At 44.6% G+C, this 15,006-nt stretch overlaps 1 protein-coding gene across 1 annotated transcript in view; it reads left to right on the forward strand.

The window, feature by feature from the left end:
* The window catches only part of LOC137542195 (uncharacterized), a 438,126-nt gene that overhangs the window by 375,300 nt on the left and 47,820 nt on the right, over positions 1 to 15,006 (forward strand). The window contains exon 11 of the mRNA XM_068263924.1: positions 4,102 to 4,958. Coding sequence (XP_068120025.1) covers positions 4,102 to 4,958 — 857 coding nt within the window. The remainder of the gene's footprint in view (positions 1 to 4,101; positions 4,959 to 15,006) is intronic.

A 15,006-nucleotide genomic window follows, 5' to 3' on the forward strand; every position in this document is an offset into this window, starting at 1 on the left:
TGGGGCCTGGGGGACTCAGGAGTCAGTGAGTTAGGTAAGCTGACTGGGTCTGGGTGTCTGTGGAGCATACATGGAGCCTGAAGTTATGATTACTCCCCAGTAGTCAGGCAGCAGCAGGGCATGGTGACAGCAGCCAGCCAAGCCTCTGTGTGTGTGTGGGGGGGGGGGGGGGGGTATCGGGAGTCAGTGAGTAATACTGGGGGCACCTATACTGACTTCCTATACTGGAGGCAACTATAAGGGATACCTATACTGGGGGCAACTATACTGGCTACCATATACTGGGGGCAACTATACTGACTACCTATACTGGAGGCAACTATACTGGCTACCTACTGTGGGCACCTACCTGGCTAACCTATGTTTGGAGCAAATATACTGGCTACCCATACTGGTGGCATCTATACCTGGCTACCTACCTACCTATACTGAGGGTGTTTTTTTTGGGGGGGGTGGGGGTCGCACCGCAGCTATAATGTTCAGTGCAAATTGTTCTAACAAGTTTGCCTTAGGCAGCAAAAAGTCTAGAACTGGCCCTGCCTCCAGGACCATCAACTCCAGTCAGAATAGCAAGCGACGGTGATTGGATGGGCATGTTGCAGCTCCTATGCCTGATTGGCTGCACAGCATCGTATCTGGCTGAAGCAAGCTCTAATGAGCGGAGAGGAATGCGTGAATCCACAGCTTGTTGTGGGACTCCTGCGCATCTTCAGCCAATTGGCAAGTATCTCACCTTCTCTCATAGACATATAATCTTATGCACTGAGGGGACATGGGGGCACATATGGATGGATTCAAAGGAGGAAGCAGACATAAGAGATGATGGGGAAGGAGGATATTGGGGACAGGTTACACAGGGGGACAGGCTACATAAGGGGACAGAATAGATGGGGGAGGATAACACATGGACACAGAATCCACCATTGTGGGACACCTTTAGAGAAAAAATGAATCTTATGGTCCAAAAAGTATGGTAAATGTTCTGTGTCTTGTCTGTGTGTTTTACAAGAGAGCTAAACAGGAGCAGTACCTTCTGGAGATTTTATTTACCTTTTAATGCATCCCAAAATTATATTTGTTTTAGCTGTAGCTGCTTGGCATTAAGAACAACTTGAGAATACTCTTAAGTCCCTCTCCAAGGTTGATGTCCCCATCTGCATTCAGATTATTTTATATGGTGCTAGACTGTAGTAATGATAAAGTTGCATAATTTCACATAACTTCATTTTTCAACTTTGAATTTGAAAGTTTATGTCCCCATGTAGCCACATTATCCAGATCCTTCTACAGCATGCCACTGTTCCTGTGTGTTGATAATTCTGCACAACATTGCATCATCTGCAAAAATAGCAATATTACTTTCCACTTCATCTTCTAGGTCATCAATAAATAAATTGTAAAGAGTATTGGACTTCTGTGGAACCACAGTGCTAACAGTCACCCATTTTGAATATGATCCATTGACCACAACTCTTTGCTTTCTGTCCATTAGCCAGTTCCTTATACACATGTACACAGATTATTGTCCAGTCTTTGCATCCTTAACCGCATCTGTACCAGACTGGGGAACGGTAGAGAAGGCCTTTGCAAAAACCCATCTACAGCATTCCCAATATCCACATTAGCATTCACCACCTCATAAAAGCTGAGCATGTTAGTCAAACAAGACCTGTCCTTACTAAACCCATGTTAATGCCCATTAACCATCTAGCTCTTTAATTGTTATCCTGCATGCTGTAGAATCTCAGTGCAAGAATCTGAAGCAGATGATGACTATCATCTGATTCTGCAGTTTCTATCCATCTGCCAACATAACATAATGAAAAAAAAATGTTTACGCTTAGCTTTGGTCACATTCATCTGAGAGATGTCTATTAAAACACACACTTGTCCAATTTTTTGGGCACAATAACGGGACTATCATAGTTGCAAGTATGTTTTCTAACTATCTGGTTATCATTTCCCAGAGGCCACCAAAAGCCACCCCAACGTTACCTCTACTCTTGAATGCAATACAATTTGTGGACATTTTGTGAATATGAAAAAATTACTTTCTGCACTCTGATAAAATACAGTGGGATGCAAAAGTTTGGGCAACCTTGTTAATTGTCATGATTTTCCTGTATAAATCGTTGGTTGTTATGATAAAAAATGTCAGTTATATATATCATATTGGAGACACTTACAGTGATATTTGAGAAGTGAAATTAAGCTTATTGGATTTACAGAAAGTGTGCAATAATTGTTTAAACAAAATTAGGCAGGTGCATACATTTGGGCACCACAAAAAAGAAATTAAATCAATATTTAGTAGATCCTCCTTTTGCAGAAATTACAGCCTCTAAATGCTTCCTGTAGGTTCCAATGAGAGTCTGGATTCTGGTTGAAGGTATTTTGGACCATTCCTCTTTACAAAATATCTGTAGTCCATTTAGGTTTGATGGCTTCTGAGCACGGACAGCTCTCTGTAACTCACACCACAGATTTCCAATTATATTCAGGTCTGGGGACTGAGATGGCCATTCCAAAACGTTGTACTTGTTCCGCTGCATGAATGCCTTAATGGATTCTGAGCAGTGTTTAGGATTGGTGTCTTGTAGAAACATCCAGTCCCGGCGCAGCTTCAGCTTTGTCACTGATTCCTGGACATTGGTCTCCAGGATCTGCTGATACTGAGTGGAATCCATGCGTGCCTCAACTTTGACAAGATTCCCAGTCCCTGCACTGGCCACACAGCCCCACAGCATGATGGAACCACCACCATATTCTACTGTAGGTAGCAGCTGTTTTTCTTGGAATGCTGTGTTCTTTTTCCTCCATGCATAACACCCCTGGTTATGCCTAAATAACTCATCAGTCCACAGCACTTTATCCCAAAATGAAGCTGGCTTGTCCAAATGTGCTTTTGCATACCTCAAGCGGCTCTTTTTGTGCTGTGGGCTTCCTCTGCATCACTCTCGCATACAGCATCTCCTTGTGTAAAGTGCGCCGAATGTTTGAACGATGCACAGTGACACCATCTGCAGCAAGATGATGTTGTAAGTTTTTGGTGCTGGTCTGTGGGTTGACTCTGACTCTTCTCACCATTCGTAGCTTCTGTCTATCCAAGATTTTTTTGGGTCTGTCACTTCAAGCCTTAACTTGTACTGAGCCTGTGGTGTTCCATTTCCTCAATATGTTCCTAACTGTGGAAACAGACAGCTGAAATCTCTGAGACAGCTTTCTGTATCCTTCCTCTAAACCATGATGGTGAACAATCTTTGTCTACAGGTCATTTGAGAGTTGTTTTGAGACCCCCATGTTGCTACTCTTCAGAGAAAATTAAAAGAGGAGGGAAACTTACAATTGCTCCCCTTAAATACTCTTTCTCATAATTGGATTCACTTGTGTATGTAGGTCAAGGTCACTGAGCTTACCAAGCCAATTTGAGCTCTAATAATTAGTTCTAAAGGTTTTGGAATCAATAAAATGACAACAGTGCCCACATTTATGCACCTGCCTAATTGTATTTAAACAATTATTGTGCACTTTCTGTAAATCCAATAAACTCCATTTCACTTCTCAAATATCAGTGTGTGGCCCATATGCAATTCACTTTTTGCCTGTGTTTTCTCCTAGGTGATATTTTTAAACTTGCCAATAAAATGCTGTTCAAACCAATAGCAAGCAAACTAATACTCAAAATAACTTTGATCGTACTTTTTACCTATTTTTTGATACATTTTCCATTGCAAAGCGCTAAAATGTTATTTTAAACTGAAAATAAAAAAATATCTCCTGGGAGAAAACTAAGGTGAAAAAGTGAATTGCATATGGCCCTGTGTGTCTCCTATATGATACATTTAACTAACATTTTTTATCGTAACAACCAATGATTTATGCAGGAAAATCACGACGATTAACACGGTTGCCCAAACGTTGGCATCCCACCGTATACTGTAGCATAATGAATCATCTGGCTTAACAACTAGTGCATATGTATATCTCATTAAAATGCATGTGATAGTATAGTTTTGAAAGGGCATGTTTATGGTGTTTGAAAATGTGATACACTCCAATATCTCTACATACAATTAACAGAATATTTTCTGTTTCTTACAGCTGGTGGAGGATCTCACGGTTGTGACTGTGGCACTGATGTTTGTAAAACCTTTCAAACGGCATATTATTATTTATACCCTTTTAATATTGAGTACAGCTTATTTGCTTCAACATTGTCCTATGTGATGTGGAAAAATGTGGGTCGTGTCATGAACCATAGTTCCCACTCTTCAAAACACTCATTGTGTCCAGGGAAGCTCTTTGTTGGAGTTATTTGTGGAGTGGGTATCCTGGTATCTGGTCTAGCTGTGTTCATTGTGTATGAAATTGATGTCACTTCATATCAATATAGAGATCAAGCTCTCAAAATGTTTTATATCTTTAACATTGTGGCACTCAGTCTAATGTCCCTTAGCTCTTTTGTTGGCTCCATAATCTTCAGGCTCGACAAGAGAGACACAGACAACCACAAAAACCCAACACGGAGCCTAGATATTGGCTTGCTAATAATAGCAGCCCTGGGCAAATACTGCATTTCCTATTTCTCTGTAATAGCCATTGTTGCCACTTCTGTGGAAAATCTCAATGATAGTCTAAATTTGGTGTATTCACTACTCATGATTGTACAGCATACACTTCAAAATATCTTTATTATTGAAGGACTGCACAGAGAACCATTGCATGATGGACACTCAGAGAATCATAACTCTATGGCTATTACCGACACTCATGAAGTTTATACAAACCCAACTGCCCAAGGTAACCAAGGCAACCACTCCGGAACTGAAAATGGGCATGAGCTGGATCCAGTTCATCATGAGACAGTGCCACATTTCCCCATTAGAAGAACTCACATTGCTTGGAAGAGAAAGATTATAAAGGAGACCTCCTTGTTTCTACTTTCTTCCAATATCATTGTAAGTTAATGTCTAAACAATTTGAATCTTGTGGGTGGGTATGTAATTCCTGACATAGAGGTTATGATACTTTTACTTAATGTAGTGGGCTCATCCTATATGTTTTCTATTCCTTCTTCTCTGATTCCTTCAATGGGATCACAGGTTGTTAATTTGATCTTTTTGGTATATTTAAATGTGATTAAAGCTGGTTTGAGACTTTTGTGTAATTAGAGATGATCAATAAGATGCTAATAATTTATCCTTGCTTTCAAATTTCATGTAAATGTTATGCAACTTGAACTTGGACCAATAAAATTGACAGGAAGTTTTCTGATTGGTCCAGGTTCAAGTTGCATATAATTTACATGAAATGTGAATGCAAGGATAAATTATTTGCATCTCATTGATCATCCCTTATGGTCAGTTATGTTTCCCTTTTTGGAGACGATGGAGCTCTTCAAGGAGAGGAGGGACTGTGGCGCGTCTCTGTTTCAGAACCACGCACCTCTACTGGTGGCAACAGGGCTTAAAGGACCACGATCGCGAAAAAATGTAAAATTTAAAATACACGTAAACAGAAAGAAATAAGTACGTTTCTTCCAGAGTAAAATGAGCCATAAATCACTTTTCTACTATGTTTCTCTCACATACAGGGGTGCTCGCCAGGCATTGCGAATTCGAATTTACCCGTGATCACGGGTAGATTTTCATGGTTGCCGAAGTTGAATTTAAATTCGAAGAGCTATGCTGCTGCCGAATTCGAATGTACCCGAATAGGCGCTTTCGAATTCGGCCGTGATCACGCGTGATCACGATTTAGGCTTCGGTATCCAGGGAATGACGTCATTGGGCCAATCAGAAGGCCCCCAGCTGAGGCCCTAGCAACCAATCAGAGGAGGGGAGCCTAGCCCTCCCCTCCTCTTTACAAGGCAACGGCTAACTTAAGGAGCCCGTCTTTGCTGTGTGACTCTGCTGTACTGAGAGCATCTCCAGTGCTGCTGTTCATCATTGCAAGTGCTTTTCTTGTGCTAACCCTAGCGTTTTGCTTCCTAAACAACTCCTGAAAACATTTATTGTACTCATTTATAGTTAGATAGTGATTTGATTGTTATAGTTCAGTCAGCTAGTGTAGTGTATATACTGTATACTGTGCTAGGCTAGTGTTAGGTCTGTGTGCAGGCTAGGCCTGCTAGCCTAGGTAGCCTTAGCCTACTAGTTTAGGTAGGTTAGGGATTATAGTTAGTTGTGTACTAGTACTAGTTTAGTTAATTTTTACTGTTAGTCTGTGAGTTTATTAGCTTCAGTACTGAGTTAGTAGTTACTGACTGTACAGGCCAGCATCTGTTGTGATCTGTGACTGTCATCTGCCCCACTCTATAGATTGCGTCCGTGTGTGACAGACTTTTATTTGTCACTGTCTGTCAGTGTCACACGAGTTAGTTATCGACTGACTACTACACTAGTACTAGGGTTTATAGTTAGTTCTTACCTACGTACTACTTTACTTAATTTGTACTGCTGTAGTCTGTGAGTTTATTTAGTGCCGCAGGCTTCACTACTAGTCTACTACTGTGTAATAGTTACTTCACAGGCCACTAGGCCAGGCCAGCATCTTTTATGATCTGTGACTGTCATCTGCCCCACTCTATAGATTGCGTCCGTGTGTGACAGACTTTTATTTGTCACTGTCTGTCAGTGTCACACGAGTTAGTTATCGACTGACTACTACACTAGTACTAGGGATTATAGTTAGTTGTTACCTACATACTACTTTACTTAATTTGTACTGCTGTAGTCTGTGAGTTTATTTAGTGCCGCAGGCTTCACTACTGGTCTACTACTGTGTAATAGTTACTTCACAGGCCACTAGGCCAGGCTAGCATCTGTTGTGATCTGTGACTGTCATCTGTCCCACCCTATTGATTGCATCCGTGTGTGACAGACTGTTATTTGTCACTGTCTTTCAGTGTCACACGAGTTAGTTATAGACTTCTACACTACTACTAGGGATTATAGTTAGTTGTTACCTACGTACTACTTTACTTAATTTGTACTGCTGTCACACACGGATGCAATCATTTGTCACTGCCTGTCAGTGTCACACAAGTTAGTTGTTACCTACGTACTACTTTACTTAATTTGTACTGCTGTAGTCTGTGAGATTATTTAGTGCCGCAGGCTTCACTACTAGTCTACTACTGTGTAATAGTTACTTCACAGGCCACTAGGCCAGGCTAGCATCTGTTGTGATCTGTGACTGTCATCTGCCCCCCCCCCCCCCTATAGATTGCGTCCGTGTGTGACAGTCAGACTTTTATTTGTCACTGTCTGTCAGTGTCACACGAGTTAGTTATCGACTACTACACGACTACTAGGGATTACAGTTAGTTGTTACCTACCTACTACTTTACTTAATTTGTACTGCTGTAGTCTGTGAGTTTATTTAGTGCCGCAGGCTTCACTACTGGTCTACTACTGTGTAATAGTTACCTCACAGGCCACTAGGCCAGGCCAGCATCTGTTGTGATCTGTGACTGTCATCTGCCCCACCCTATTGATTGCGTCCATGTGTGACAGACTTTTATTTGTGGAGGGGTTTGTCTCTTTGTTAAGAATTCTCTTACAGCTGTCCTCAACGATGAGATGAAGGAAGATTGCGAAGATGTGGAGTCCGTTTGGGTAAATATTCATGGTGGAAATAAAAGTTGCCAATTGCTTATTGGGGTATGCTACAGGCCACCTCTTATTAATGAAGCTGCAGAACTGCGATTACTACAGCAGATTGAAAAAGCTGCAAGTAAAAATGAGGTCATAATTATGGGCAACTTTAACTTTCCAGACATTGACTGGAGTATTGAGGCTACCCATTCTGGTAAAAGCTGGAGATTTCTGGCAGCACTACAGGACAATTACTTGACTCAAATGGTAACTGAACCAACTAGGGGGAATGCGTTACTGGATCTGATCATTTCTAATAGACCAGATAATGTATCAAATGTGCAGGTTCAAGAACATTTGGGAAATAGTGATCACAACATGATAACGTTTAATCTGGTGATTTATAGGCCACGGGGCAGCGGGACCACTAAAACTATGAATTTTAGAAAAGCAAAGTTCAATCAAATTAGGCAGGCACTAAGTTTGGTGAACTGGGATAATGTACTACAAGGGGAAGACACTGAAGGGAAATGGCAAGCTTTTAAACTTATACTCGATCAATATTGTAGTATGTATATCCCATATGGAAAAAAAATGTCTAGGAATAAAAAAAGGCCTCTATGGATGAATAGAAAGGTTAAAGATAAAATGAAGAGGAAAAAGAATGCCTATAAGGTCTTAAAACAGGAGGGGACCGAGGCTGCACTAAGCAATTATAAGGAGTGCAATAAAAATTGTAAAAAAGAAATTAGGCAGGCAAAGATTGAAGCTGAAAAACAAATCGCTAAGGATATCAAATCTAACCCAACAAAGTTTTACAAGTACATTAACTCTAAAAAAAGAAAGGTTGACTGTATAGGACTCCTAAAGGATGAGGGTGGGAACTCAATGGTGGATGACCAAGGTAAAGCAGAGTTATTAAATGCTTTCATTGCTTCTGTCTTCACAAAAGAAACAACACTGTTGCAAACTACAGAGGCGGAAGAGTCTCAATCTTCTAACTGTAATATTAAATACTTAACGCAGGAAGAAGTGAAGGCAAGACTAAATAAATTAAAAATAGACAAGGCACCTGGCCCGGATGGCATGCATCCTCGGGTCCTAAGGGAATTAAGTTCAGTTATAGATAAACCCCTTTATCTTATCTTTTGTGACTCTTTTGCAACTGGCAGAGTCCCAGTGGATTGGCGTACAGCCCACGTTTTCCCATTATTTAAGAAGGGCAAAAAATCTGATCCAGGAAATTATAGACCTGTAAGCTTAACATCAGTTGTATGCAAACTATTTGAGGGGTTACTAAGAGATACTATACATGACTTCATAGTAGAAAATAATCTTATTTCTCAGCATCAACATGGGTTTACTAAAGACAGGTCCTGTTTGACTAACATGCTCAGCTTTTATGAGGTAGTGAATGCTAATATGGATATTGGGAATGCTGTAGATGTGATATACTTGGACTTTGCAAAGACCTTCGACACTGTTCCCCACAAAAGTCTGGTGCAAAAGTTGAGGATGCAAGGACTGGGGAAGAGTCTGTGTTCATGGATAGGGAACTGGCTAATGGACAGAAAACAAAGAGTTGTGGTCAATGGATCGTACTCAAAATGGGAGACTGTTAGCAGTGGGGTCCCACAGGGGTCTGTTCTGGGTCCAGTGCTCTTCAATTTATTTATTAATGACCTAGTAGATGCAGTAGTGAGCAATGTTGCTATTTTTGCAGATGATACAAAATTGTGCAGAATCATCAACTCTCAGGAAGATAGTGTCATATTGCAACAGGATCTGGATAGGATGGCTATATGGGCACATACATGGCAGATGAAATTCAATGTTGACAAATGTAAAGTCATGCATTTTGGACGTACTAATGTACTAGCACCATACAAAATAAATGGGATACAGTTGGGGACATCAAACTTGGAGAAGGATTTAGGAGTACTCATTGACAACAAGTTAAATAATCGTAGCAAAGAAATGAACAGCGCTACTTAAAAACAGATGAGTGCTTACCTGCAAAAGAGTGCTAGCCCCACTTATGGGATAAAATACACACTGAGCATACACATGACCTGTCTACCACTTGAAGGATGTTAGTTTCCTATAACAGCTTGCATGCAACTTGTTAAGTACTTGTCCCTCCCACTGTCGAAGAAGTCTTTCCTCCGTGGGAGGGGATCTAACACTAACTAAATCCTACCTATGCATATGCATAGCCTGGGCGCGCTACCAAGTAAAATTGAAAATTGCGCAAAAAAGTGGGATCAGCGCATCACCAGGCCGCCTCTAAATAATCGTACTCAATGCCAAGCAGCTGCAGCTAAAGCTAACAAAATTTTGGGATGCATTAAAAGGGAAATAAAAACTCGAGATGCTAGCATAATATTGCCCCTGTTTAACTCTCTAGTAAGGCCACATCTGGAATATGGAATTCAGTTCTGGGCACCACATTACAAAAAAGATATTGCAGTTTTAGAGCAGGTGCAGAGACGAGCAACAAAATTGATACGTGGGATGGAAGGTCTCACTTATCAAGAAAGGTTAGATAAACTGGGTTTATTTAGTCTAGAGAAAAGACGCCTTAGAGGGGATCTAATTAACATGTATAAATACATCAGAGGGCAATATAATAGCTTGGCGGATGAGCTTTTTGTCCCTAGGCCTTCTCAAAGGACTAGAGGACATGATCTGTGCATGGAGGAAAAACGTTTTAGCCATTTATTTAGGAAAGAGTTCTTTACAGTTAGAGTGATTAAGCTGTGGAATGCATTGCCACAGGAAGTTGTTATGGCAAACTCTATACCTGCATTTAAAGGGGGCTTAGATGCTTTCCTTGCGTTGAAAGACATCCATGGCTACAATTACTAGGTAATGCCGAATGATGTTGATCCAGGGATTTTATCTGATTGCCATCTGGAGTCGGGAAGGAATTTTTCCCTTTAGGGGCTAATTGGACCATGCCTTGTAAGGGTTTTTTCGCCTTCCTCTGGATCAACAGGGATATGTGAGGGAGCAGGCTGGTGTTGTACTTTATACTGGTTGAACTCGATGGACGTATGTCTTTTTTCAACCAAAATAACTATGTAACTATGTAACTATGTAACTGTTTGTCAGTGTCACACGAGTTAGTTATCGACTACTACACTACTATTAGGGATTATAGTAAGTTGTTACCTCCGTACTACTTTACTTAATGTGTACTGCTGTAGTCTGTGAGTTTATTTACTGCCGCAGGCTTCACTACTAGTCTACTACTGTGTAATAGTTACTTCACAGGCCACTAGGCCAGGCCAGCATCTGTGGTGATCTGTGACTGTCATCTGCCCAACCCTATTGATTGCGTCCGTGTGTGACAGACTTTTATTGTCACTGTCTGTCACACAAGTTAGTTATCGACTACTGTAGACTAGTAGTACTACTACTATTTAAAAAAAAAAACCTTTCATTTTTTGTTGTCAGTCACCACCAACCCAGACTCTTTATTAAAGTTTACACCCTTTCTCGCCCTTTCTACACATATATTTTTTTATTTTTGTTATTGTATTTGTATAATTGTACAATGACTGGCAGAGGTAGAGGGCGAGGCACCACCAGGAGAGGCAGCGCCATTGCTGCAGCCACTGGCAGCACCAGCAGGTCTGTGACTGGTCCGCCGCCAGCCACTAACCACAGAGTTGTGTAGGAGGGAGCAGAGGCGCAGCAGCAGCGTGTTGTGCCCATCTTTGTCCCGGGTCATCGCCACCGGCCCATTGCGGAGAGTCAGGCACAGGCTGTCATGGAAATGATGGTAGAGCAGCAAGCCACCGTTTCCAGCCAGACCTCCAGCACCAGCGAGACCAGTGCCACTACCACCGCTTAAGGTCACACCGACCTCAGCGACCTCACTGAGCTCACTCTTCACCCCAGGGACAGCAAGCATTTTGAGGGATGTTGTGGAGCTGTTTGAGGAGGAGATGATGGGGGCATGCAAGGAGGAGGAGGAGGAGTTTGAGGTGGAGGAGTTTGTGGTTGGCGCAGAACAACAACCTGATTTTGCTGAGGAGGAGGAGGGATGTGATGCAGGAGATGTTGGGGCAGAGGAGTTGGTTGAGGTCGGCTCAGAGGAGATGTTTGGGGATGATGATGATGAGGTGCTGGATCATCCCTATGTGCCACCACCAGTACAGTTGGTTGAAGGCAGCTCATAATCGGAGGAGGAGGAGGCGTCTCTGGCACAGAGGCGTGGCAGCAGCATGGCGGCCAGCATAGGGCGTGAAAGGCAAGAGCCAAAGCCTGCTGCTTCAGCCGCAGTGGTGGCGCCAGGGGGGTGCTTGGGGGTGCTCAAGCACCCCCTAAATTTGTCCAAGCACCCCCAAAGCACCCCCTGGCGTGAACTGACTTCAAGCGTCTAAGAGACGCCGAGTCAGTTCACAGCGGCAGCCTGAAGCAGCAGAGCAGGGCTACGGTACGATGGCCGCCCGAAGCCCTGCTCTGCAGACTTGGAGTCTGCAGTGCAGGGCTTCAGGCGGCCATTTTCCTGTAGCCCTGCTCGCTGGGTAATGCAGGCTGCAGGCAGGAAGTCACGTGAAGGAAGAGGATCGTGGGAGCTGCGCACCACAAGGAGGTCGGGACAGGAGGAGGTCGGGACAGGAGGTCTTCTGACTGTAGGTGAGTAAATGGGTATTTCTTTTCTTTTTCAGGTGGTGCTGCTAATTGGGGTCAGAACTGCTGACCATTGTGCATATTGGGGTCAGATCTGCTGAGCATTGTGCATATTGTGGTCAGATCTGCTGAGGATTGTACATATTGGGGTCAGATCTGCTGAGGATTGTGCATATTGTGGTCAGATCTGCTAACGGTTGTGCATATTGGGGTCATATCTGCTAATGGTTGTGCATATTGGGGTCATATCTGATAACGGTTGTGCATATTGGGGTCATATCTGATAACGGTTGTGCATATTGGGGTCATATCTGATAACGGTTGTGCATATTGGGCTTCGCGCGCCGCAGGTTGTAGCCACACCCATTTTTTGCCGCTGTGCGCTTCGCGCACCCCAGGTCGTCAGCTACCCCAGAAATTGGTCCAGCACCTGCATAGCACCTCCTAAAAAAAATCCTGGAGTCGCCACTGTTCAGCCACTACCACGACCCGCACCAAAGATCCTCCAAAAAAAAAAAACCCTCCAAAGGCAAAAAAGCTCCTCAGCCCTCAAGCTTGAAAGGCAAGCTGAAATCCCCAGTTTGGCGGTACTTCACTGTGCGCTTTGACGACAAGAACCATGCCATTTGCCACAGTTGCGGTCCCAGCCAGAGCAGAGGTCGCAATCTCAACAAGTTGGGTACCTCGGGCCTGCAGACCCACTTGGAGACCAAACATTTTTAGGACTACAGTGAGTTTCTTAAGCTGAAGGACAGTGGCGCAGGCAGTGGTCAGAGCCAGACAGCCACTGCACAGACTGCAGCAGCAGCAGCATCCCACCCTCCTGATCATCCAGCATCAGCAGCAGGAGCACTGCTCCCCCCCCCCCCCTCCCCGGGCAGCCAGTCCTCAGTGGCCTCATTTGCTCCCTCCACAGTGGCCTCCTCTTCCTCCCGTGCAGGCAAACGCCGCCAGACCCTTCTCAGCGAGTCATTTCCCGGTGTGACCAAGGTGCTGCCTCCCACCAACAGGCGCATCCGGGTGCTGAATGGGTTGCTTGCCCAAGCCATGTGCTCCCAGCTCCTGCCATACTCCTTTGTGCAGGAGGGGAGTGAAATGAGAGTGCTCCTACAGTATGGGATCCCGGAGTGGCAAATCCCCAGCCGCCACTACTTCTCCCGTACGGCGATCCCAGCCCTGCACCGGTTCGCTATGGCAAATGTGGGACGCTCACTTGATCACGCCGTGAGTGAGCGGATTCACATCACAATGGACTCCCGGAGAAGCCATTTCGGGACACACTGCTGCCTGTCCTTCACGGCTCACTGGGTCAGCCTGGTGGAATGCACCAGCGAGAAAGCAGCAGGTCCATCCTCGGGCGCATCAGTAGCAGCAGCACCAGTAGTCCACTATGTGGTGCCACCACACGGGGTCAGGGGAGAAGCAGCAGCTCCCGCCACCAAGTGACCCCACCTCAACAGCAGCATGAAGGCCTGCCATTGCCAAGCGCTGCTGGAGATGGTCAGCCTGGGGAAAAACAGCTTGACTGCACCCAACATGCTCCGCTACCTGAGGGAGCAGGAGAAGACGTGGCTGACCCCCGGAGGCCTCAGAGTCGGATTGGTGGGTCAGACAATGCGGCCAACCTGCTGGCTGCCATCACCAGGGGACACTTGACCCACGTCCCTTGCTTGGCCCACGTGGTGCAGAAGTTCATGCCCACCTACCAGGGGATGGACAATCTTTGGAAGTGGCTCGGAAAATTGTGCGCTTGTAACATTCCTTGGAGATGCAGCTGCGGGCAGTCAGGATACCCCCGCAGCTGCTTCTGTTTCTCTGTCGGGCGTTTCTCCCATCCCTCCAGCGTATAGCATGCCGAGGAGGGGATTGTCAGTGGCTCAAAGGGTGGCTTTGTCACGCGCGCGCACGCACAGACAGGACCTTTATGCGGGGAGGAGGCACGTTAGCTGACCTGCCGGTCGGCTGACGTCAGAGGAGACTCTCGGCGTTTCCGATTGGCTGATGGGTATGGGTGTGACCGAGGGGTCTCCTCCGCTTCTTAAGCCTTCTGGAGTCACTTGCAAACTGTCTGCTGTTGCGAATGCTTCGTGTTAGCACTCAGACCTTAGATAGATCCGGTGTGCTTTGATCTGGGAGGAAACCAGGGATTTCACACAAGACTAGGATTTATTATTACTATTGTTATTATATTGCTTGATAACCTGTGTATGACTCTGGCTCTCTTCTGACTTCTGTACTTTAGCCCATCTGATTCTGTTGCTGACTCTGCCTGAATATCTCTATCCTCTTGCCTGTCGATTTTGTACTGTATCTGCCCGCCTGTTGCCAAACCGATCTGTCTGACCACTCCACTCACCAGTGAGCCCTTGTCACTGGTGAGGTTCATTACTGATAGTACCCGCCAGCTCCTCTGGCGAGGTTTTACCAAACTGATCAGTATTACAGTTGCACCAAGCCCTATACACTATTGCTATTACCTTGTTAGCTATACGTGCATTATTGGTGATTCTGCAGATCACCACATAATCAGGTATAGTGTCTGGATTATTGGTGATACTGCAGATCACACAATCACCAGACTCCTGTTTGCTACACCAATCGTTACAGCACACTTTCCGCCGCTCAGCTGCTGCCAGCAAACCTGGCTGACATGCAGCAGGGCGAGAGCCTGCCACGACACTGGCTAATCATCGATGTGCCAACTTGCTGGAACTCCACCCTGGCAATGTTGGAGCAGCTGGTAGAGCAGAGGAGGGCTGTCAACCGC

Source organism: Hyperolius riggenbachi, chromosome 12, assembly GCF_040937935.1.
Source record: "Hyperolius riggenbachi isolate aHypRig1 chromosome 12, aHypRig1.pri, whole genome shotgun sequence".
Lineage (NCBI taxonomy): Eukaryota > Metazoa > Chordata > Amphibia > Anura > Hyperoliidae > Hyperolius > Hyperolius riggenbachi.